Source organism: Olea europaea, chromosome 7 (genome assembly GCF_002742605.1).
Source record: "Olea europaea var. sylvestris chromosome 7, O_europaea_v1, whole genome shotgun sequence".
Taxonomy (NCBI): Eukaryota; Viridiplantae; Streptophyta; class Magnoliopsida; order Lamiales; family Oleaceae; genus Olea; species Olea europaea.
The window spans coordinates 25,748,366-25,775,426 of NC_036243.1; the positions used below are offsets into that span (position 1 = coordinate 25,748,366).

General features: G+C 29.8%; 2 protein-coding genes across 3 annotated transcripts; one reads left to right on the forward strand and one right to left on the reverse strand.

Moving 5' to 3' along the window:
* The first annotated feature begins 16,480 nt into the window (after nucleotides 1-16,480).
* Nucleotides 16,481-22,146, forward strand: LOC111397572 (DEAD-box ATP-dependent RNA helicase 56). Of its 2 annotated transcripts, XM_023024566.1 has the most exons (12): nucleotides 16,481-16,633; nucleotides 16,778-16,907; nucleotides 17,639-17,739; nucleotides 18,485-18,657; nucleotides 18,865-19,096; nucleotides 19,232-19,350; nucleotides 19,899-19,955; nucleotides 20,037-20,221; nucleotides 20,837-20,981; nucleotides 21,076-21,159; nucleotides 21,285-21,348; nucleotides 21,847-22,146. In XM_023024566.1, the coding sequence occupies exons 2-12, from the start codon at nucleotides 16,795-16,797 to the stop codon at nucleotides 21,855-21,857; spliced, it is 1,284 nt and encodes a 427-aa protein (XP_022880334.1). In that variant the 5' UTR covers nucleotides 16,481-16,633; nucleotides 16,778-16,794; the 3' UTR covers nucleotides 21,858-22,146. The 2 variants fall into 2 exon arrangements, with proteins under 2 accessions (XP_022880334.1, XP_022880335.1); XM_023024567.1 differs by lacking the exons at nucleotides 16,481-16,633; nucleotides 16,778-16,907 and having other exon boundaries at nucleotides 18,398-18,657.
* Nucleotides 21,929-25,196, reverse strand: LOC111397571 (protein NRT1/ PTR FAMILY 6.2-like). Its single transcript, XM_023024565.1, has 5 exons — nucleotides 25,089-25,196; nucleotides 24,700-24,917; nucleotides 23,737-24,287; nucleotides 23,304-23,644; nucleotides 21,929-23,126 (listed from the first exon to the last, which is right to left on the reverse strand). Exons 2-5 carry the CDS (start codon nucleotides 24,886-24,888, stop codon nucleotides 22,591-22,593), a joined length of 1,617 nt encoding a protein of 538 aa, XP_022880333.1. The 5' UTR covers nucleotides 24,889-24,917; nucleotides 25,089-25,196; the 3' UTR covers nucleotides 21,929-22,590.
* Nucleotides 25,197-27,061: the final 1,865 nt, after the last annotated feature.

Here is a 27,061-nt window from a genome sequence, read left to right on the forward strand (position 1 = left end):
AATTTTTAGCTCAAATATGGAAGATCAAAAATAATTTTTGAACTTTCAACACTTTAACAGTAAGAAAACATATTCGAAGAGTAAATCTTGAGGTTACCAACAACAAAAATAACATATTTAAAAAGTAAATTTCAAAACAAAGACAATAAGCATAAAAAAAAATTGAAGAAGAAGAAGATAAAAGGACATTGAAATCCTAAATCTTCATATGTAACCTAGAACAAAAATAACACAAAATTACAAAAAATAAATATCACATTGAAACCCTAAATATCCAGCCAACTAATAGAAAATCAAAATAAATCTAAATAGTAAATAAAAAACAAAGAAGAACAGTTTGAAAGCCACATAAACCATCATTTAAAAAAAATACAACAAAGAATTAAAGAAGGAAAAAAAGGAAACAAACTTACCCGTTGAGAAAAATCAGCTTCAAATATTGAAGTCGTAAATACCAAGGAAAAAATTGAAAATAAATAAAACAAATTAGTTTGTACACAAAATAGGAATACACAGAAAAAGAAAATATAGAAGACCAAAAATAATTTTTGAACTTTCAACACTTTAACAGTAAGAAAACACATTCGAAGAGTAAATCTTGAAGTTACCAACAACAAAAATAACATCTTTAAAAAGTAAATTTCAAAACAAAGATAATAAGTGTTAAAAAAAATGAAGAAGAAGAAGACAAAAGGACATTGAAATCCTAAATTTTCAGATCTAACCTAGAACGAAAATAACACAAAATTACAAACAACAAATAACACGTTGAAATCCTAGATATCCAATCAATAATAGAATACCAAAATAGGTCTAAACAGCAAATAAAAAAAAATGAAGAACAATTTGGAAGCCACATAAACCATCATTTAAAAAAAAAATACAAACAAAAAAGTAAAGAAGGAAAAAAAGGAAACAAACTTACTCGTTGGGAAAAATCAGCTTCAAATATTAAAGTCCTAAATGCCAATGAAAAAATTGAAAAAAAAAATAGTTTATACACAAAATAGGAATACACAGAAAAAGAAAATGAAAGGTTGAAGAATCTAACTATGGATTATCTGAAATTCAAATTGACTCAAAATAAGAATTTTTTCATGGGCAAAGCATTATAGAGACCAAGTATTTGAAGATAAAGGAGAGAAGAGTGGGAAGTGTGTGTGGATGAGAAGAATAAAAAATGGTGGATTTGAAAGGCATGGTCGGGTAGCGTATAAAAATGGAGAAAATGTACTATGTTAGATTCATGTTGAGTAAAATGTCTTCGTTTTGCTATAAGTTATGATAAAACGACGTCGTTTTGTCCACAGCAGGAGGAAAGAATAAATTAAAAATGAAATCCATACGCACAAGTAAAATAAATAAATAAATTTAAACTTGGAAGTAGATCAAGGAAAAAAAGGCCACATGGAGTGAAAATGGTTCGTTGCTACAGTGACTTCCCATTCACTTTTTTATATGGTAGTGAAAAATTGGAAAATTAAGTTTTTATTATGAAAAGAAAATAATTAAAAAGAATTTTAAATTGAAAAAAAATTTATCTATAATATAATGCATATAAAAAAAATTGTCTTTGTGCACGGAGACTCAAAGTCACCGTGCATGGAGATAATGTCTAGACTTTGAGTCTCCGTGCACGAAGAGACTTTTTTTTTTTTTTAATATTTGTGTTGTTTACATTATAAATATATATATTTTTTAATTTGAAATTTTGTTCTCTTCAATTTTTTACTTACAAGTAACTTCTTACATTTTATAGAAATGTTTTATGTCTTATTATTAGTATTTTTATTTTTTAATAATTCCAAACGATATTTAATTTTATAGTAATCTTTTTATTAATATATAATTTAAAAAATTAAATATATCTAAATATTACTTTAAATTTTAAGTTAGTGGGAATGAAAAGTTGCGTATTACAGTAAATTAAGGGAAAAATATATAATAAGATATTACGAAGAGAAAAAAATTAAAAAGAATTTTAAATTGAAAAAAATTATTTTATAATGTAAAAAAAATAAATATGTCTTCATGCATGGAGACCATGCACACGGAGAAGAGCCGTGTGAGTCTTCGTGCACGGAGATTTTTTTTTTTTTTTACATTATAAATAATTTTTTTCAACTTAAAATTCTTTTTAATTTCTTTCTCTTCAATTTTTTTACTCACAAATAACTTTTTACTTTTTAGAAATATTTTCTGTCTTATATTATTAGTATTTTTATTTTTTAATAATTCCACACGATATTTAATTTTATAGTGATCTTTTTATTAATATTTATTTTTTAAAATTAAATATATCTAAATATTACTTTAAATTTTTGGTGGTAGATATGGAATGTTGCGTGTTGCAGTAAATTTAGATTGCTTGTCTTTTTTTACTGTATAATAAAATATATATCAAGTAAGGTAAACAACGTCGTTTTTGCTCCCTCACTTGAAAAAAAAATAAAAATGCTACAGTGAGATAAAATGGATTAAAATAATGTTCCCATCAACAATGTCTCCACATTTCCCTTTTTATATAGTAGGGATATTTAGTTATAAAAAAAATGAATTTTTGGTTCACCGCAAATATTGAATTTTTAACCTTTCAAATTTAAAATTATTTGTAACTTAAGAGTTAAAATTTTAACCTTTCAAATTAAAACCTTTTACTTTTCAATTCTAAGATAAAATTAAAATACCATAATACATATTTTAACTTGTATTTTAATGATATAATTGTGAGGGTTAAATTTATCCCTATAATAGAGAGTGATTTTATGAGGTTAAGTACAACATGAAAAAGATAACTTGATAGAATACTCTCTATACTTCTATATTATTTTATGTAGTTTTGATAATTCGATAAGGTTAGAAGAAGAACCAGCTGTGAGCCACCTTGGTTTTATCTTGGAGTTGTGTAGTGCCGAAAGTACTCGAATATCAGGGAGGCAACACGACTTTAGGACAACGTCTTTAACGTAACTCCCAAGCCTTGCATTTCTAACTCTTATCTTCTTATGTTACATTATTGTTGAATTATATTTTTTATTTTATAATGTTAATTGAAAATTAATTTACACACAAATCATTCATTTTTCCTTACAAAAAAATGTGTATGAGATTTTTTCTATTTTTTATTTTTCTTACTTTGAAAGAATGATTGCTAGATAGGGCCTTAGTAGTTAGCATAAGACCGTCAATTTTTAAGATATAAATCCTAAATACATATCTCGTTCTTCCTGTTGTTGTTATTGCATATGCAATAAAGCAAATAAATTCCAGTTATAAATCAGTCGTCGCCGATTACTCTTACCGTTTCCTTTTTTAATTAGTAATGTTGAATAATTAAATCCCTATTTTTCGTTGAATAGTTATGTTTCTTTCTTTAACTATATTATATGCCATAACAAAATTTAAGATCGAGAAAGAAAGATAACAAATTACTATCTTTGTTTGTTGGAACAAGCATGTACGTACTTCTACTCCTATGTGGCGCATTTCCCCTGTTCTTTTTTCTTAAACCCTGTTTGGATTTTTATTATTTTTTTGATAAAAGTTAATGAAGCGTGTCGTCAAAAGTTGATGGAAATTATGGATTCAATTAAGTGAAAAAGAGAGGCCAAATGTAGGCAAATTCTGAAACAATCTAATAAAAGTTTAAATATGATTGTTGATGAAGGATGGCCGTTTAATTTAATATTTTATTTATTTAGTTTTTATACATTTTAAAGTATTTTATGTCTAGAGCGCGTTAAAATACTAAAATTTTTAAAAAATTTTATTTTCATCCACGTCAAATTTCGGTGTTGTTCTTTTATTTAAACATTTTAAATCCACACAAATTTTATATATTCATCACACTCTAAATACGTTTATAATACAATTTCAAAAATTTTAAAAACCACCATATTCATCCAATCATTATCAATATCTAATGTGGTTCTTACTTTTCCTTTTCTATATTGCCATGTCGGTGTTTTAATATTTAATTGTAAAGGTTAACAAATCCTTTTTTTTTTAATTTATTAAATTTTCTCAAGAGTGCATTGCTCAAGCAACCAAACAAATCCCTCCTCGAATCATATGTTAATTTATTTATTTATTTATTTTTGCTTATAAGCTAATAATTTTGAATGTGTTTTAATTGATAATTTTAAGTTTGTGTTTCCTTTGTAATATAAGATAAGAATATTTGGACAGGTATTAAAATTTATTTTGAAATTTCTCGTATACTTTCATTTATCGAACCAATACTTAAAACAAGGCATAAATGATAAGATTCTATTTTTCATATTATGAAAGAATTATAACTAAAATAGTGTGATAATTTTTTTATTTTATTATTTTTTTTAAATTTCAGTTGAAGAGGATATATTATAATTATTAGGGTTTTATGATTTTAGTTGAAAATGATATTTTATGATTATTAGAATTTTAGTTAAACACGAACTCTAAAAAATATGAAAATGTTCAAAAGAATTTATGAAAATAAATATTAATTGATGAATTTAGAACGATATATGTTTATTTAATTTTATATATGTCTATTTAAGTATATTTACATAAGATTAAAAATAATATATATATATATATATATATATATATATATATATATATATTCATTCGGTAATTTGTGCACGAATGCATTTGTAATCTCGTATTTGCTATAATTTACGCTCCCACTTACATCAATGATAAGAACACTATAATATTTTGGTTTTATTGAATCAGCAATTTTTATATATTATTTTATAATTATACTAACATCGCTAGAGCTAATATTCCCAAAAAAAATAATAATAATTAAAAAAAAATTACTAGAGCTATATGCTCATGGAATACATGTAAGTTTTCTACGTTAACGGCGAATTGTTTGAAATTATGCTAGCATACTATATTTTTCACTTTTGTATATTTTGCTATTTCTAAACCTATGTACAATGGATATTAACCAAAAATGGAATCATATTAGGTTTTCGCTATACAATGGGCTTGCAGAGAAAATTGTTTAACAAAAATTCTTGATGGCAAAGCTATAATATGCATGTAATGGAAGCTTATGTCAAAATGATACTATTGTCGAAATTATGTTCAATGTCGTTAAAAACAATCACTTCACTGTAAAAAAAAAAGTGTATATGTCCTTGCCTTGTATGGAAGGACATATGATGTCACACTTTTTTGTCCATTTTCGACAAATATTATCTTGAGCAACATCAATAGATATGTAAGTTTAGTGCTAGTAAAAATATTTTAAAATTCAATGATCAATGAGAAATAATGTGAAACACAAACGTTCAGAGGTGCTCGGCTAAATATCTGATATCCATGCCATCAATATTTTAAAGTTGATGATGGAGTAAAAGATAATTTAGCAATTTAGTAAGTTTAGTGTCTAATTAGAAATGTTTTAAAGGTCAATGATCATTTAGAAACAATAGGGGAAGTATCGTGGTCGTAGGTGCATTTAACTCTAAATTTTGATTTGGAGGTATGAAAAACAACAAATTGTGATACCCTTTTGGTTTTATAACAAATTAATGAACTATATAACAAAGTATAATGGAAAATAAAGTAACCAGGTTCTCGTTAGAACCGAACCGACCCAAATTTTTTGGACATTTAGTAAGTGGAACCGTCGGGTCCAAATTTAATTATGGAACCATTCGGGTTTGGTTCCATTCAGTTCGGTTCCGTATTATAATTAAATTTTTTAATATATACAAAGTTACGTTAATTTAATTAATGATATGTTCAATATTAGCTCTTATAAAATAACGTAGTTCAATTTTATGTATTTCACGTCTCTCTTTGCTGAATTTTTCGTAATTTTGATTATTAAAGTCACAGAAAGAGAAAGATAGCGAGCTCAAAATAATTAAGAGAGATGTTGTAGAGTTTTAATTCGATTTTCTCCGGTAGAAACGACACTACAGTAGAATAACATATTTGAATAAAATTGAGGTCGATTTGATTAAATTGATTTTGAACTGAAAATTAAAAATGGGAAAATCATATTTTGTGTTTTGAACTAAATTAACTAGTTAACAAATTTATTTAGAAAAAATAAAATAATTTTACTTATTTAAAATAAATTAATTAAAAAAATTACGGAGATTCGATTTTTATTCGATTTTTCGGGTCTTGGCCTAGAACCAAGAATCGAACCATACCCGTCGATTCTTGATTCAAATACTCGTTCGGGTATTTAACTTGAGAAGACCCGTCGAGTTCGGTTCGATTCGAGAGTTTTGTCCAACCCTAGAAAGCAAGGTAAAAGACCACATACTAGTGTGAAATATTGATTTTAAATAAATAAAAAAAAACTAAAATGTTGAGTTTTAAAGAAAAGTGACACTATGCCCTCATTTGAGCCCCATTTTGGAAAAAAAAAATGTATTTTTGAATAGTGATTTTTTGAAGAATGTATGGTTAAAAAATAAGAAAAGAATTTTAATTTATGTGTAAAAGTATTTTATTGAAAAATGCGTGATTAAACATAAATTTTTTAAAACATGAATTCTTGAAATAAGGGTGCTCAAACAAGGATTGTATATTACTTTTCTTAAATAAGATTTAACCCATATTGGGTAGGAATTAAAATTTGATTCTTAATAAATTTTGATAAAAAATTGATGAAATATATGATTGAAAAATTGTGAATCACATAAAATATATGGTTAAAATTAATTATTGATTTTAATTTAAATTAAAATTTGAATTTTAATCTGTATCAAATTTCAGGTAGTTAACAAAATTTCGTAATGACCGACTTAAGATTGGTTTCAGATCTCCCACGCAGCCCATCTCGACTCGGCCCATACTGTACTGAATCCCTAGGTGCAACTACTTAACCATCCTACCTTAAGAACCCTAATTCTTCTCTGCCTCTCCCCCAAATTTTCCCTTTTTAACATTTTTCTTTGCAGTCTACTCGAACCCCAAAACCCTTACAAACCGCTAATCTTTCTATAAATTCAGCAGGTAAATCACCAAAAACTGAAAAAACCTAGCTTTGCACCCACATATATCTATTACATATTGGCTTATCTATTTGATTAATTTGAGCTAACATCCTAAATATTTATTTTTTATGTACTGATCTGTTGGGCTTGTATGCTTTTGTAGTGAAAGCAGTTGGGAAAATGGGAGAGATGAAGGAGAACGACGCATACGAGGAGGAGCTTCTCGACTATGAGGAAGAAGATGAAAAAGCTCCCGACTCTGTGACCAAAGTGAACGGCGAATCAGCCAAGAAGTGAGCTTCTGATATCTCATGATCTTTATCAATATACGTCATTGCTTATACGTGTGTGATATACGAATATTTTTTCTTGTTTTATTTTGTACACCTGAATTGATCTAATACTTGAACGCTCACTTTTTCTATGTTGGAATTCGGAAGTTAGAACAATAATTTGAATTTAACACCAGAATGTTCATGTTAATTTATAAATATTTTCACGATACATTTATATCATAACATTGTTCCTCACGAACTTCCAAAGGTTTACCATCTTACCAATAGTATTAATGCTGTAACATAATTTTCTACTAATCTTGAATGAAATGTGCAATAAAATTCTTCGACGAAAACTATCAGGAGTTTATTCCCCACCGGTCTTATTCTTCGTTTGTAATCTTTCTCACAACCAATTATTTTGTGTTCTTCAGTTTATCTGTACGATGTACGTGGTTGAGTGAGTTGCTAAAGAAGTAAAACAAGTTTGTATTTTCCTTTATCTTGATTTTTTTATACTATTCATAGATTAATGATTCATTTGATAGGATAGGACCCTGAATGAATAAAAAAATGTGAGCTCAATAAAAACATGGAAGAAGAGTATCTCAACATATATCATATGTGAAAAAAATTGTGACCGAGAATAAGTATAGTCTAGTCTAAGTATTTTAGTAGCAAATCAGTAAGATGTTTGAGAAACGAGAATGTTATAGTTTTGTAATTCAACAAACTCGACAGGGCTAGCATACTTGAGAAGGCTGAGTCCAGATGGTAATCCGGCCACGAAAATTAGCATGAGCAAGACACGGGGAGAGAAAGTAAGTGACCACTTGATAAACTGAACAGAATCAAGTGGAGAATCTGTTAAGACATCGATGATCACAGACCACAGTCCAAAAATAAAGACTGTAAATATAGAAAATGGATTAACAAATTGTCAAACATAGTTACATCAAATTGAAGAATTTCAAGAACTTGAGTTACTAAGAAGAATGGTGACAACTATGTCAATAAACATCATGAAATTAATAGGTCAGAACCATCATTTTCTCAAACCCATAGTCAAACAAATAAAATAAAGGCACCAAAATCCAAAATTTTTCTTAAAACGTGAAGAATCATGAAGTAAAAAATGTAATAATGGACTAGACAACACTATCAAGAAGCAGTGAGATAAATTTAACATGTTAACATATCAACCACAATAATATCAAATGGCATAGATGATCCTAAATTAAATTTCAACAATGTAATGCCAAATATCACTCAACATATACAATACTGTAATAGACACATTAATGGACTCAAGACAAGTCTTAGCATTGTCATAAAAAACAAGCATTAAGTTATAGGTCAAACCCACTATAAAAAATCTCCATTATCTAAGACAGAATTCTTGAGCTTAAAAGAAACTATAAAAACATGCTTTACTCTCATAATCTCATAGGCATAAAGGAAAAAATGCATAAAAATACATGTCAAAAAAAATATTCAGATTTCTAATTGAATTTAAATTTTACTTACCTTTGGATAAATTATTCCAGATTCTTCACTTTTGTCTCACTTATCAATTAATTTTTCTGTCTCAACTGCCTTCAAAGACAAATTCTCAACCTCACAGAAAAATAACAGGTTTAAAGGGTAAATCTTGAACTTAAATATGAAATAGAAGACGAAAAGATGCACTTGTAGACACATTGGACATAGAAATCATGAGATGGCATGAAATTTTTTGACTATAGAAAATGAATACCAAGACAATGAGTTGCATGTATGTTTCGATAGGTAAAATGCACTTGGACGACAAAGAAATCAGCATAAACACAAGAATTTTTAGGCGATCAAGAAATGAATGAATACGTAGAGAGGTCAAGCACAATAAGTGCAAGAAATGAAACCACAAGGACATAAAAATCCTAAATATTTAGCTTTATCTTCAAACAAAAATAATACAAGTCATAGAGAAAAAAATAACACATTCGAACCCTCACTCTTCATCATCAACTAATAATAAAAAAATAGATTGAAACTGTAAATTTTCAACCAAAAAATGGAGAAAAAAACCTTCAAAGCCTAATTTCCATCTCAAGTATAGAAGATTAAAAAGCATTTTCGAACTACCAACACTTCAACAATAAGAAAATGTCTTCCAAGACTAAATCTAGAGGTCACCAACAACAAAATTAGCAAAGATAATAAATGTAAAAAATAAAGCCACAAGGACATTAAAATCCTAAACCTTCAGCTTTAACTTCAAATGGAAACAACACAATTCACAGAGAACAAAATAACACATTCGAATACTTACTATTCATCATCAACCGATAACTAACCAAATAACAAATTAGAATAGCAAATCTTCAACAAAGAGAGAAGAAAAACCTTCAAAACCTAAATTTTTAGCTCAAATATGGAAGATCAAAAATAATTTTTGAACTTTCAACACTTTAACAGTAAGAAAACATATTCGAAGAGTAAATCTTGAGGTTACCAACAACAAAAATAACATATTTAAAAAGTAAATTTCAAAACAAAGACAATAAGCATAAAAAAAAATTGAAGAAGAAGAAGATAAAAGGACATTGAAATCCTAAATCTTCATATGTAACCTAGAACAAAAATAACACAAAATTACAAAAAATAAATATCACATTGAAACCCTAAATATCCAGCCAACTAATAGAAAATCAAAATAAATCTAAATAGTAAATAAAAAACAAAGAAGAACAGTTTGAAAGCCACATAAACCATCATTTAAAAAAAATACAACAAAGAATTAAAGAAGGAAAAAAAGGAAACAAACTTACCCGTTGAGAAAAATCAGCTTCAAATATTGAAGTCGTAAATACCAAGGAAAAAATTGAAAATAAATAAAACAAATTAGTTTGTACACAAAATAGGAATACACAGAAAAAGAAAATATAGAAGACCAAAAATAATTTTTGAACTTTCAACACTTTAACAGTAAGAAAACACATTCGAAGAGTAAATCTTGAAGTTACCAACAACAAAAATAACATCTTTAAAAAGTAAATTTCAAAACAAAGATAATAAGTGTTAAAAAAAATGAAGAAGAAGAAGACAAAAGGACATTGAAATCCTAAATTTTCAGATCTAACCTAGAACGAAAATAACACAAAATTACAAACAACAAATAACACGTTGAAATCCTAGATATCCAATCAATAATAGAATACCAAAATAGGTCTAAACAGCAAATAAAAAAAAATGAAGAACAATTTGGAAGCCACATAAACCATCATTTAAAAAAAAAATACAAACAAAAAAGTAAAGAAGGAAAAAAAGGAAACAAACTTACTCGTTGGGAAAAATCAGCTTCAAATATTAAAGTCCTAAATGCCAATGAAAAAATTGAAAAAAAAAATAGTTTATACACAAAATAGGAATACACAGAAAAAGAAAATGAAAGGTTGAAGAATCTAACTATGGATTATCTGAAATTCAAATTGACTCAAAATAAGAATTTTTTCATGGGCAAAGCATTATAGAGACCAAGTATTTGAAGATAAAGGAGAGAAGAGTGGGAAGTGTGTGTGGATGAGAAGAATAAAAAATGGTGGATTTGAAAGGCATGGTCGGGTAGCGTATAAAAATGGAGAAAATGTACTATGTTAGATTCATGTTGAGTAAAATGTCTTCGTTTTGCTATAAGTTATGATAAAACGACGTCGTTTTGTCCACAGCAGGAGGAAAGAATAAATTAAAAATGAAATCCATACGCACAAGTAAAATAAATAAATAAATTTAAACTTGGAAGTAGATCAAGGAAAAAAAGGCCACATGGAGTGAAAATGGTTCGTTGCTACAGTGACTTCCCATTCACTTTTTTATATGGTAGTGAAAAATTGGAAAATTAAGTTTTTATTATGAAAAGAAAATAATTAAAAAGAATTTTAAATTGAAAAAAAATTTATCTATAATATAATGCATATAAAAAAAATTGTCTTTGTGCACGGAGACTCAAAGTCACCGTGCATGGAGATAATGTCTAGACTTTGAGTCTCCGTGCACGAAGAGACTTTTTTTTTTTTTTAATATTTGTGTTGTTTACATTATAAATATATATATTTTTTAATTTGAAATTTTGTTCTCTTCAATTTTTTACTTACAAGTAACTTCTTACATTTTATAGAAATGTTTTATGTCTTATTATTAGTATTTTTATTTTTTAATAATTCCAAACGATATTTAATTTTATAGTAATCTTTTTATTAATATATAATTTAAAAAATTAAATATATCTAAATATTACTTTAAATTTTAAGTTAGTGGGAATGAAAAGTTGCGTATTACAGTAAATTAAGGGAAAAATATATAATAAGATATTACGAAGAGAAAAAAATTAAAAAGAATTTTAAATTGAAAAAAATTATTTTATAATGTAAAAAAAATAAATATGTCTTCATGCATGGAGACCATGCACACGGAGAAGAGCCGTGTGAGTCTTCGTGCACGGAGATTTTTTTTTTTTTTTTACATTATAAATAATTTTTTTCAACTTAAAATTTTTTTTATTTTTTTTTTTTTTTACATTATAAATAATTTTTTTCAACTTAAAATTCTTTTTAATTTCTTTCTCTTCAATTTTTTTACTCACAAATAACTTTTTACTTTTTAGAAATATTTTCTGTCTTATATTATTAGTATTTTTATTTTTTAATAATTCCACACGATATTTAATTTTATAGTGATCTTTTTATTAATATTTATTTTTTAAAATTAAATATATCTAAATATTACTTTAAATTTTTGGTGGTAGATATGGAATGTTGCGTGTTGCAGTAAATTTAGATTGCTTGTCTTTTTTTACTGTATAATAAAATATATATCAAGTAAGGTAAACAACGTCGTTTTTGCTCCCTCACTTGAAAAAAAAATAAAAATGCTACAGTGAGATAAAATGGATTAAAATAATGTTCCCATCAACAATGTCTCCACATTTCCCTTTTTATATAGTAGGGATATTTAGTTATAAAAAAAATGAATTTTTGGTTCACCGCAAATATTGAATTTTTAACCTTTCAAATTTAAAATTATTTGTAACTTAAGAGTTAAAATTTTAACCTTTCAAATTAAAACCTTTTACTTTTCAATTCTAAGATAAAATTAAAATACCATAATACATATTTTAACTTGTATTTTAATGATATAATTGTGAGGGTTAAATTTATCCCTATAATAGAGAGTGATTTTATGAGGTTAAGTACAACATGAAAAAGATAACTTGATAGAATACTCTCTATACTTCTATATTATTTTATGTAGTTTTGATAATTCGATAAGGTTAGAAGAAGAACCAGCTGTGAGCCACCTTGGTTTTATCTTGGAGTTGTGTAGTGCCGAAAGTACTCGAATATCAGGGAGGCAACACGACTTTAGGACAACGTCTTTAACGTAACTCCCAAGCCTTGCATTTCTAACTCTTATCTTCTTATGTTACATTATTGTTGAATTATATTTTTTATTTTATAATGTTAATTGAAAATTAATTTACACACAAATCATTCATTTTTCCTTACAAAAAAATGTGTATGAGATTTTTTCTATTTTTTATTTTTCTTACTTTGAAAGAATGATTGCTAGATAGGGCCTTAGTAGTTAGCATAAGACCGTCAATTTTTAAGATATAAATCCTAAATACATATCTCGTTCTTCCTGTTGTTGTTATTGCATATGCAATAAAGCAAATAAATTCCAGTTATAAATCAGTCGTCGCCGATTACTCTTACCGTTTCCTTTTTTAATTAGTAATGTTGAATAATTAAATCCCTATTTTTCGTTTAATAGTTATGTTTCTTTCTTTAACTATATTATATGCCATAACAAAATTTAAGATCGAGAAAGAAAGATAACAAATTACTATCTTTGTTTGTTGGAACAAGCATGTACGTACTTCTACTCCTATGTGGCGCATTTCCCCTGTTCTTTTTTCTTAAACCCTGTTTGGATTTTTATTATTTTTTTGATAAAAGTTAATGAAGCGTGTCGTCAAAAGTTGATGGAAATTATGGATTCAATTAAGTGAAAAAGAGAGGCCAAATGTAGGCAAATTCTGAAACAATCTAATAAAAGTTTAAATATGATTGTTGATGAAGGATGGCCGTTTAATTTAATATTTTATTTATTTAGTTTTTATACATTTTAAAGTATTTTATGTCTAGAGCGCGTTAAAATACTAAAATTTTTAAAAAATTTTATTTTCATCCACGTCAAATTTCGGTGTTGTTCTTTTATTTAAACATTTTAAATCCACACAAATTTTATATATTCATCACACTCTAAATACGTTTATAATACAATTTCAAAAATTTTAAAAACCACCATATTCATCCAATCATTATCAATATCTAATGTGGTTCTTACTTTTCCTTTTCTATATTGCCATGTCGGTGTTTTAATATTTAATTGTAAAGGTTAACAAATCCTTTTTTTTTTAATTTATTAAATTTTCTCAAGAGTGCATTGCTCAAGCAACCAAACAAATCCCTCCTCGAATCATATGTTAATTTATTTATTTATTTATTTTTGCTTATAAGCTAATAATTTTGAATGTGTTTTAATTGATAATTTTAAGTTTGTGTTTCCTTTGTAATATAAGATAAGAATATTTGGACAGGTATTAAAATTTATTTTGAAATTTCTCGTATACTTTCATTTATCGAACCAATACTTAAAACAAGGCATAAATGATAAGATTCTATTTTTCATATTATGAAAGAATTATAACTAAAATAGTGTGATAATTTTTTTATTTTATTATTTTTTTTAAATTTCAGTTGAAGAGGATATATTATAATTATTAGGGTTTTATGATTTTAGTTGAAAATGATATTTTATGATTATTAGAATTTTAGTTAAACACGAACTCTAAAAAATATGAAAATGTTCAAAAGAATTTATGAAAATAAATATTAATTGATGAATTTAGAACGATATATGTTTATTTAATTTTATATATGTCTATTTAAGTATATTTACATAAGATTAAAAATAATATATATATATATATATATATATATATATATATATATATATTCATTCGGTAATTTGTGCACGAATGCATTTGTAATCTCGTATTTGCTATAATTTACGCTCCCACTTACATCAATGATAAGAACACTATAATATTTTGGTTTTATTGAATCAGCAATTTTTATATATTATTTTATAATTATACTAACATCGCTAGAGCTAATATTCCCAAAAAAAATAATAATAATTAAAAAAAAATTACTAGAGCTATATGCTCATGGAATACATGTAAGTTTTCTACGTTAACGGCGAATTGTTTGAAATTATGCTAGCATACTATATTTTTCACTTTTGTATATTTTGCTATTTCTAAACCTATGTACAATGGATATTAACCAAAAATGGAATCATATTAGGTTTTCGCTATACAATGGGCTTGCAGAGAAAATTGTTTAACAAAAATTCTTGATGGCAAAGCTATAATATGCATGTAATGGAAGCTTATGTCAAAATGATACTATTGTCGAAATTATGTTCAATGTCGTTAAAAATAATCACTTCACTGTAAAAAAAAAAGTGTATATGTCCTTGCCTTGTATGGAAGGACATATGATGTCACACTTTTTTGTCCATTTTCAACAAATATTATCTTGAGCAACATCAATAGATATGTAAGTTTAGTGCTAGTAAAAAATGTTTTAAAATTCAATGATCAATGAGAAACAATGTGAAACACAAACGTTCAGAGGTGCTTGGCTAAATATCTGATATCCATGCCATCAATATTTTAAAGTTGATGATGGAGTAAAAGATAATTTAGCAATTTAGTAAGTTTAGTGTCTAATTAGAAATGTTTTAAAGGTCAATGATCATTTAGAAACAATAGGGGAAGTATCGTGATCGTAGGTGCATTTAACTCTAAATTTTGATACCCTTTTGGTTTTATAACAAATTAATGAACTATAACAAAGTATAATGGAAAATAAAGTAACCAGGTTCTCATTAGAATCGAACCGACCCAAATTTTTTGGGTATTTAGTAAGTGGAACTGTCGGGTCCAAATTTAATTATGGAACCGTTCGGGTTCAGTTCTATTTGGTTCGGTTCAGTTCCGTATTATAATTAAATTTTTTAATATATACAAAGTTACGTTAATTTAATTAATCATATGTTCAATATTAGCTCTTATAAAATAACGTAGTTCAATTTTATGTGTTTCACGTCTCTCTTTGCTGAATTTTTCATAATTTTGATTATTAAAATCACAGAAAAAGTAAGATAGCGAGCTCAAAATAATTAAGAGAGATGTTGTAGAGTTTTAATTCGATTTTCTCCGGTAGAAACGACACTACAATAGAATAACATATTTGAATAAAATTGAGGTCAATTTGATTAAATTAATTTTGAATTGAAAATTAGAAATGGGAAAATCATATTTTGTGGTTTGAACTAAATTAACTAGTTAACAAATTTATTTAGAAAAAATAAAATAATTTTACTTATTTAAAATAAATTAATTAAAAAAGATACGGAAATTCGGTTCTTATTCGATTTTTCGGGTCTTGGCCTAGAATCGAGAACCGAACCATACCCGTCGGTTCTCTATTCAAATACTCGTTCGGATATTTAACTTGAGAAGAACCGTCGGGTTCGGTTCGATCGGTTCAATTCGAGAGTTTTGTCCAACCCTAGAAAGCAAGGTAAAAGACCACATACCAGTGTGAAATATTGATTTTAAATAAATAAAAAAAACTAAAATGTTGAGTTTTAAAGAAAAGTGACACTATGCCCTCATTTGAGCCCCATTTTGGAAAAAAAATGTATTTTTGAATAGTGATTTTTTGAAGAACGTATGGTTAAAAAATAAGAAAAGAATTTTAATTTATGTGTAAAAGTATTTTATTGAAAAATGCGTAATTAAACATAAATATTTTAAAAAATGAATTCTTGAAATAAGGGTGCTCAAACAAGGATTGTATATTACTTTTCTTAAATAAGATTTAACCCATATTTTGTAGGAATTAAAATTTGATTCTTAATAAATTTTGATAAAAAATTGATGAAATATATGATTGAAAAGTTGTGAATCATATAAAATATATGGTTAAAATTAATTATTGATTTTAATTTAAATTAAAATTTGAATTTTAATCTGTATCAAATTTCAGCTAGTTATCAAAATTTCGTAATGACCGACTTAAAGATTGGTTTCAGATCTCCCACGCAGCCCATCTCGACTCGGCCCATACTGTACTGAATCCCTAGGTGCAACTACTTAACCATCCTACCTTAAGAACCCTAATTCTTCTCTGCCTCTCCCCCAAATTTTCCCTTTTTAACATTTTTCTTTGCAGTCTACTCGAACCCCAAAACCCTTACAAACCGCTAATCTTTCTATAAATTCAGCAGGTAAATCACCAAAAACTGAGAAAACCTAGCTTTGCACCCACATATATCTATTACATATTGGCTTATCTATTTGATTAATCTGAGCTAACATCCTAAATATTTATTTTTTATGTACTGATCTGTTGGGCTTGTATGCTTTTGTAGTGAAAGCAGTTGGGAAAATGGGAGAGATGAAGGAGAACGACGCATACGAGGAGGAGCTTCTCGACTATGAGGAAGAAGATGAAAAAGCTCCCGACTCTGTGACCAAAGTGAACGGCGAATCAGCCAAGAAGTGAGCTTCTGATATCTCATGATCTTTATCAATATACGTCATTGCTTATACGTGTGTGATATACGAATATTTTTTCTTGTTTTATTTTGTACACCTGAATTGATCTAATACTTGAACGCTCACTTTTTCTGTGCGCAGTCTATGTTTTTGCGACGTTCTAAACTTTTATATTAGCTTTTTTTAATTGTTTAGCCCTCCTTTTTTGGTAGTTTTTTTAAGTTAAAAAATCATCATGCACAGTTTATGATTTAGGGTTCCGCTTATATTTTATTTTTCACGTGTGCTTCCCATGTGCTTTTGCTTATAAATTAAAGCTGTATAAAGTAAGGATTAGAGTAGAAAATTGTGGATGGCGTTCTGTTTAATTGTTTGGTAGCCTAGATTTTCTATTCAGAACTTTATTCATTTCTGTGGATGGATACAAATGATTTTCCAAAAAAAAAAAATGTAGTTTTAGAGATGTGATTATGAATATCTTATTAGGCTGCTGATTGGTAATAATTTTACAGTGAAGTCAATGGGGGGTGAACTTAGTTTTTGTTACTATGGCGCTGCATCTGGTTCTGTTGCATTAGCTGTTGTTACTAGTTATATCAGGTGTCATACCATTGGATTTTAAACTTAGTTTTACACTCTGGACCTTTTAACAGTTGAATATGCATTCAGTATTACATTTGCTCTTTTCGTGAAAGCTGATAATGTGACAATATCATTCCTGTTTACCATTGCAGGGGTTACGTGGGAATTCACAGTTCCGGATTCAGAGACTTCCTTTTGAAACCAGAGCTTCTAAGGGCTATTGTAGATTCTGGATTTGAGCATCCTTCAGAAGGCAAGATTTGTCTTCTGGTTATTCAGTTTATTTAGCTGGGTTAATTCCCTAACAATTTGTCATATGGTGTACGTGATGGAAATTATATTTAAAATCTGATCCTTTAACTAAGTCATGCTGTAAGAAAGGTGGGAGTGTAGGATAGACATAGAATTTATGACCAATTCTAGGGGCATAAAGCTTAGCTTAAACCATGAGAAATCGTATTACTTGTTGTGCAATTCTTATTTTCCCTTTCTTGTTGGGGATGTACAGTACTTTTCAAGCATCTGTTATCTACGCATAATGTGCTCTATGTGGTGTTAGTTTTTCTCAGGTCATTGGAGTTATCTTTGGTCTCAGTGCAATTGGATCCATATTATTTCCTAAAGTTTGAGTTTATTTTATTGTGAAGTTTTTAGTAAAAGTATGGAACATTGTTTGAGAAGCTTTTCATTTCTAAGTTTAGACATTGGGTAGTTGTCTTCTTAATTTTTCTTTACTTGTGTCTTCTTTGGAGTTTTGGTGAATCTCTTTTAATTGAACTTACTCCAGACATGATGGCATGTGTTTTCAGTTTCTGAATATTTACGTTCTTTACTCTTTTCGTTCCGATAACTTGTATGAAATTTGCTTTTCAGAGTTGTATCTTTCTAATTTGGCAACTTGTGATTTTCAGGTAAATCACTATTATCACTCACACTTTTGGGAAGTTGAATGGTAAACCTTTTTTAATTGAAATGAGGCTTCTTTGGTTCTTCGTCAGTGCAACATGAGTGTATACCTCAAGCTATTCTGGGAATGGATGTTATTTGCCAAGCAAAATCTGGAATGGGGAAGACTGCTGTTTTTGTTCTCTCAACATTGCAGCAGATTGAACCTGTTGCCGGTCAAGTTGCTGCTCTTGTTCTATGTCATACAAGAGAACTAGCATACCAGGTGTTTATTCTTTCTACGAACTTTTTTTCAAAATTTCTTGTGTTTTGGGAAGTGATTTCTACCATCTATGCATAATTACATAGAAAATCCTCAGCTATTTTATCTATTCATAATCTTTTTATGGACATAGGTGGGCAAGACCTCAACTATCTATTTCTTTTATCTGTTCATACTTGTGCTTCATGGGTTTTGCCGTTTCATCTGCAGATATGTCATGAATTTGAGCGGTTCAGCACATACTTGCCAGACATCAAAGTTGCTGTTTTTTATGGTGGTGTCAACATCAAAATCCACAAAGATCTTCTGAAAAATGAATGCCCTCACATTGTAGTTGGAACACCTGGGAGAATCCTTGCTCTAGCTAGAGACAAGGACCTTTCTTTGAGGAACGTGAGGCATTTTATACTGGATGAATGTGATAAGATGCTTGAATCTCTTGGTATGTGACTTGAAGTCTTGAATAATATTTATGTTCATTCAGCCTCTTCATGCAATCAATCAAACTCCACTCTAATTTCAGTCATTTGTATGAAATTCTTTTGTTTTTTAATAATCTGGTTGTATGTCCTCCCAGATATGAGAAGAGATGTCCAGGAGATTTTCAAGATGACCCCTCATGACAAGCAAGTAATGATGTTTTCTGCTACACTCAGCAAAGAGATCCGACCAGTTTGCAAGAAATTTATGCAAGATGTAATGTCCTGTGGCCAGTTCTACTTGAATTTTAGAAGTCTACAATTTTACCATTATTCCAGCTTTCTGCAGGCGGTATCTAGTCAAGAATGCAGTGATTCAAGCACTGGATTCTTCCCTTCTCATGTTTTTTGTATCCTACTGACACAACATAATGCTTGATTTGAAAAGTTCTGATGGAAAGGGAAATAGGAGTCTTCCTGAAGTAAAGGCAGTGTACGACCAGTATTTTCTCCACTTAGCGTGTTTTTAGTCCACATCTCATGAGTCTTCTTTGTGTTTGAATTTTTTGTATGTTTGGAGGGGAAGTTATGGGATGTGGGTTTAGGAAAGCAGTTTCATTCTGGAATTTATAATCAGTTTCTTTCTAGTTTTTGTTGAGTGATGGTGGATTCTAGATGATCTGAGCAATAAAGTAACTGCAAGGAGAATCAGATGGACCGGAACCTCGATTTGGGGGACGTTCATCCATCATTCATTTCGTTGTGGATACCATTAGCTTCAGTCAGGCACCTAATATGCTTTACTGTGACATTTCTTCCTTTCAGCCTATGGAAATTTATGTGGATGACGAAGCCAAGTTGACCCTTCATGGTCTTGTACAGGTTTGTTTCTTAGCATTTGAAATGACCTATTTGCTCTTCTAAATTCTGTTATTTTTTTTACTTGACATCCACCTACTACAGCACTACATCAAATTGAGCGAGCTGGAGAAGAACCGGAAGCTGAATGACTTGTTGGATGCGCTGGACTTTAATCAAGTTGTCATCTTTGTCAAGAGTGTGAACAGAGCAGCGGAGCTTAATAAGTTGCTTGTGGAGTGTAATTTTCCATCTATTTGCATCCACTCTGGCATGTCTCAGGAAGAAAGGTTTGATCAGTTTAAATCATATCAATATAAAATTGGTAAAATGTAACGAGATTTTTAAACCAAATTTTGGTTCCTTTATGTGGTATATAAAAATGGTAAATGGGATGGATCAAAACATGCCCGAATTTAGGGATGGCAACTAGCCCCCCCAAATCTGCACCCACCCCACAGATACCCCAAATGGGGTTGCGCCTTAGGTCAGGGCGCTGCACCCTCTGATCCGGGCCCCCCTGCCACATTGCATCATGCCCAAATTGCATTAACAAGGTTTTAAAACATTATGCTGGAGTAATAAACAGTTAGAAATTATTTTGTGTGTGTGTACTTTAAACCTTCAAACAGATGCACATGTAGAGATTTTTTAACTCGAATCTGGTTTGTTTCTTCATTAGTCGGATGGGCTTCGTCATAAAGTAGCATTTGATTTTCCTTGGCATCAATTTAAGCCACGAAGTGTGCCCTGCACATTTGTTCAATTGTTGCATATTAAATATGATCATCATCTCGGAGTAGTGATCTTTATTTTCATGCAAGGACAAGTAAAGATTGGCCTTTTTCTGACTTGTGTTAAATGCCATAAATGTTCATTTTTCTCAATGGCTTGGCATTGTGCAGATTGACACGCTACAAGGGCTTCAAGGAAGGGCATAAGAGGATCCTTGTTGCAACAGATTTGGTTGGTAGAGGAATTGATATTGAAAGGGTTAACATTGTTATCAACTATGACATGCCAGATTCTGCGGACACTTATCTGCACAGGGTATTTTTTTAATTATTTCATTAATATCAGCTGTGTTTAGCATCAGCGAGCAATCAATCCTTACGTTCTTTTGTTTTCATATTCTGCTTGATAGGTGGGAAGAGCTGGAAGGTTTGGTACCAAAGGTCTTGCAATCACATTTGTTTCTTCTGCTTCGGACTCTGATGTTCTCAATCAGGCAAGGGATTGAAATATATGTGTGTGTGTGTGTGTGTGTGTGTGTGTGTGTAGAGAGAGAGAGAGATTTTGCATTTATTTTAGCTGCTTTCATATCCTGATGCCTGGCTCTGTAATTTGTTGCAGGTCCAGGAGAGGTTTGAAGTGGATATAAAAGAGCTTCCTGAGCAGATTGATACATCAACATACAGTAAGTTTGTTTATTCTACTATAATGTTTACCCTCACAATGGTGTCTGGACATATCCAATTTCTTGTCCTGTGTGTGCGGGAAATACTGGGCAACATTGGTAGAAACTTTACCTTGAGAAGGTTATCCATGGGTGCATAACCGTACGACGGTGTTCTTAATGAAACGTGGCTCTTTCTCTTTTTTCGTTGGAAGCTGGTTTACATTTACTCCTAGGACATTTGAATGATTTTTAGATAGAAGCAAATTTAAAGATGGCTTTGGCTTGTAGATTTCTTGGAAAGCTTAAAATCAGAATAAGATGAAAAATTCTGCATGTATAAATGTGTTTCTGATAGGCTCCAGTTAGACTAATCCTATTCTTGTTTGTCCAGGCCTTTAAATTTCTTTGACCACAATCTAGATTATTTATGGATAAGGCATATCATTGCTTTAAGACACACAGTACTGTTCATCAATAATACAATGTTCATTTACACTATTCTTTGGCCTGATGCAGTGCCTGCTTAGTCCGATGACAAGGTCTTTCTGGCAGATGCGGACGCAGTTTGTGTTTTGGTTATTAAGCTCCTGCTCTTGTATCTGTTGCATGTATGAACTAGTTCGTTGGAAGAAACTGAGACTCCTCTTCTATGCTTAACACTTCCAAGATTATTGTACACCTAATGAATCACTAGGTATTGCCACCTTAGCAGACAGATATTTGACATTTTCAGATTTGATTGTGTTGTCTATGAAAGATTCTACAGTAATGTCTCCGAATTTGTTCGAGGCTAGTTTTCTTGTCTTTTATGTACCATAGTAGAGAGTTAACTTGTCAAGTCGTCTACTGGGCGTCATATGCTATGAACAACTCTTCTAAAGCTAATTAAACTAATTACTCGAAAGGATGTTTGTTTAAGCTATAAAAGCTCTTTAAAAGAAGCTCGTTTGTTTACTACAGTAGATATTTACAATAAGCTCGTAATTAAATTTTCCTTGAATGACATCAAATTAGAGATGTAACCCCTAATGTTTATAAAGATTCTGTACACATGGTACCTTCTACACAAAAATAAATGATGCCCAAAAAATAAAGGGATTTTGAGTTCGTTTTCTTCCTCAGATATTGTAAATGTGACCTTACCCAACAAAGCAGTTGTGATGTTAGACTAGAAATTCTGAGTGGGGGAACCCTTGTTAGCAACAAATTTGGTCTATAGATTTTTTGATGCTATGTCTTTTGTACAATCTACCTTACCAACTAGCACTTCTCCTCAGTGGAGGAACCCTTATTAGAAACCATTTCGGTCTGTAATTTCGTTGCGGCTGTATGTGGTCTGTACCATGCAGCACAAACAAGATAAATCCCAAAATCAATGAAACTTAATATGGCCAAAAGTCCATAAAAACAATCTAGTCTCCCATAATTAATGCTGTCTCCAACCCATCCATTTCTTCCACCATATGTAGTCAATTTCTTAACAATGGTTACCAGAAGGCTACTGAGAAAGAATCCAAATGCAAGAGTTGTCAAAAATATGCCAGTGCTGATTGTTTTCATCCCTTTTGGTGATTGAGTTATGAAGAAATCTAACTGTCCAGTGTATATAAATGCTTCTCCAGAGCCCACAAGGACGAACTGTGGGATCAAAAAGAAGACACTTAACGGTAGAGTTTGGGTGTTCCGACCGAATTTCTTCACCATTGTGAGGCGCCTCTTCTCTGCAAGTACTGCAACCGCCATGCCTACTGCTGATAGGAATAGCCCTATGCCTATTCTTTGTAGACTTGTGAAACCTGCATAGAGTAACAATACTTACCATGTTGAGTCGATGTACTGCAGAAGAATGAAAAGCAAACCGGCAAACCCCATACCTAGGGACTCAAGGATTAATAAAAAAAAAAACCCAATATCTGTTTTATGGCAAACAATATGCGGAGAAATTCAATGACGATGGATAATATTATAGTTACCTGGTTTTCCTTTCCATTTTTTCCATACAGGAATGATCAGACGGTCATAAACTGCCAAACTGATTAATATGGCTAATACAAAGAAGACAGTTAAGGAACCAGCTGGAATTTTGAAACTTCCAACGTTTCTTTCCATTGTAGAGGCTTGTTCTACTGAGAATGTAATCATTTGTGCATATGTTGTCCAAAATATAATTGTTGTAGCCCAAATTGGAAGAAGTCTGATCATCATTTTCACTTCCTCTACCTTTGTTACTGAAGAAATACACCATGGATTTGGAGATATTATATTGTTTGTATTTGGGTCTTCTTTCATGATAACTGCAGCCTTGTCCAAGCATCTGTAAATGCATAATGTGATATTTATGTTAGAAAATCACTGATAGTTAATTAGTTTATCATATATATATAAGTTGATGGAACATAGACTTACCTGAACTGATCCGAATGACGAATCCTTGAACCCTCAGGAGTCGTTTCATACAACAACTTCTCATTTGCAGGGATTTGAGCCCCTCTTTTTCTAAAAGCAGCCACTAAAACCTGTAAAATATGCACCACAGGACTCCCTGCACATTTCTTATATCTGTATTTTCTTGTTCCAGCCAGGAATATCAAAATTGCAGTAAACATGAACATAGAACAAATCCCATAACCCAAACTCCGGCTCAATTCGTCTTGAATGTAAACAAGAACTGTAACAGCCATCAATGTTCCCAGGCTAACAAAGAAAAAGAACCTACCAAAAAAGAGATTCATTTTTGACTTTTCCTTTTCATCGCTTTCATCAAATTGATCTGTTCCAAAACCTGATACACTTGATTTTAGGCCACCAGTTCCTATTGCCATAATATATAGAGATGCAAATAGAATTGACATTTGATATCCTGTTGCTTGTTTGCATAGGGTGGGTGGTGATTCTGCTTGGCAAAGAGGTGGACGAAGCTGTGGAAGCTTTGTTGATATAGCTAACATGATTGTACCCTGGTTCAAAGAAAGCACAAAATGAATTAGTTTTGATACTGAGTTCATTGCACAGGAATCCTAGACCCCGTGTAAGGCTGTTAAAGGAATATAGCAGAAACAACATGGAGTTTAAGTGTTTGTTGATAAAACTTCACTGAACTTTTATCAAATTTTCAAACACATTACATTAACTTTTATCAAAATCTGCTAAAATTTTTACCAAAAGCTTTGTCAAACAGCCCCTAAGGATTTAAATTATGAAATAACGACTTAGATGGTTCAAACATATTTTGCATACTCTATGTACAACAAAACAGAATAGGAAAGGGTAGATGTAAACTAACATGATCTGCAATGTCACGAACATAAGAAAAAGACTTCACGTTAATGAACTTAAATTATTACTGAATTCTAAGTGGAAAATGCTCACTAGGGTCTGGACAAGTGCAAAGATTGCAATTGTTTTGTATCTGCCCAAATAAGAGTCTGCAAGAAATCCCCCAAGCAATGACAGAAGAAAAGAGGTTCCCATGAAATCTGTTACAATATTAGCAGAAGTAGCACTTGAAAGATGCATTATTCCAGTCAAATATGTCACAAGGTTTACTGCTATTCCCATTGTTGATAGTCTTTCACAGAATTCTATTCCTGAAAAATTAAAAAAAAAATGTTATTGAAAAAGAAAAAGAAAACTTGAAAATTTATTATGAATAAAAAGTTCAGATTCAATTAGGAAATTCTATGAATAAATTAATATATATGAAACAGAAAAGTGAAAAAATATTTTTAAAAAAATAAAAATCTGGGGGGAGTCCGAACCTAAGATGAGAACAGCAGGTATCCATCCACCAGTTTTGGACTTGTCAGCAGGGAATCCTTTGTAATCTAATGCATTTGCTGCAGAAATAACAACCTTTTCCTCCTGTTCACAAAAGATACAGATGAACAAAAAAATTTGATTAAACAATTCATTGGTTAATTATAATTTTATTATGAAAAATTCTCATTATCTTGAAAAGAAATGTAATATGAAGGCTAAAGATTGATACCATGTCTCAGAAATTCAGAAAGAGAGCTCTGAGAAAGATACATTTATGTGTGTATGTTTGTTGGCGAAGTTGGGAAAAAACGGAATTCTTTCTCCTTCTCAACTTCATTGGTTGGTTATTCTTCGGGCTATTCTTATATAGGCAAAATATTTGCCAACGCTTTCCAAATCAAACCGTTTTCTGTCGTTCGTTTTGGTTTCAAACCGTAGTTTATGTAATAATATGAAAGTAACATAACATATTTTCTAAACACAGTAAAACATAAATATTACAAGAATAAAACTCATTCATTATTAGCGTTTAAGAAATAAAATATTACAAATACATGCATATTTTATCATTCTTCATGCTTCAAAGGAAATAAAAATACAAAGAAGACTCGCATAAACTTGTAAATGATGAGCATATTATTCACTTAACTTGGAAAGACATGAAACCTATCATCAATCATACAAAATCTATAACAAATAAGTTTCCTAACTCATTTATTTGATGTTTTTGTCCCATTTTTTTTTTTTTTTAATTGGCTCAATTTTCATCTATTTTAATTTTATAAATCTAAACCAAACCATATTTTAGGTTTAGTTCGCTTCAAAATAAAAAATTTAACCGTGACGATGTTCCATGGACACGAACCAATGATTTTGATTCAATTTTGTGATTTGAAGACTTTTTCTCATTCATATAGAGCGTGCTTTCTATAATTGTAAATTTTATTGGGTACAAATAAAAGTCTGGAGTTGTCTCGGGATGGGGGTCAAAGGCGTCCTAAGAATGGAGTTATCACAAGCTGATCAGCCTAAGCACTCGACATCGCCATTTAAGGAATTCACCTAAAATTACAAAGAAATGACTACATTCAGGTAAATTATAATTATTGGGGAAAAGAGTAAGTTAAAAGTTGTGGTTTCAAGCATTAACACCAATAATTGATTTTGAGTTTGAATCTGCACTCACTCCGAAACCAGTGATATTAATGCTTTTTCTGTCCCACAAATATTGTGCCATTCGAAACCAAACACTTCAATACTTCTAATCAAACCATTCATTCAATTTTATTGTGAATTATAATTTAATTACTTTATGTAACCAGCATCAATGTAATATTTGACAAAAGTAGATAAACTTGGACTATGGTATTGGAAAAAATATACTTTAATTTTATAATCGTGTAATTATTTCAACATTCCACTAAAAAAGAAAGTTAATAGCATCCAATGAACGCATCATATTTGTCAAGTTAAAGTTTTAATTCGATATATTTTGTTGTTATAAGAATAATTCTACTTGTTTAAAAATAAAATTTTAAAAAAAAATTTCAAGTTTTTAAATTTATTTGTCTGGACTTCAATTAAATGGTAAATTGGAAGTTGAAAATATTATAAATTGTTAAGAAAAACATTATATACTTTTGTATGAGAAAAAATAACAATCATGCTACAAGTACAGAAAATTTTGACAGACAACACATGACGTGAAATCATTGAAAAATGGAAAAAATGCAGGTGAATCAGATTCCGCCACATCAGCATCTGTACGAGTTCGGTAAGAAATTCTATGTACTCAAGGCTTTTTTTCAAAAAAATAAAAAGGAAAAGCTGAAGATATAATTGAATATTCCATAATATGTAGAGAATTTATGGAGATAGGATCTTTTTGGAAAGAAAAAGTAAAGTAGGACCTATTTTTCAGAGTAAATAGATCTTTTCATTTCAAATATACTATTGCCCTTTTTGTTTCTTG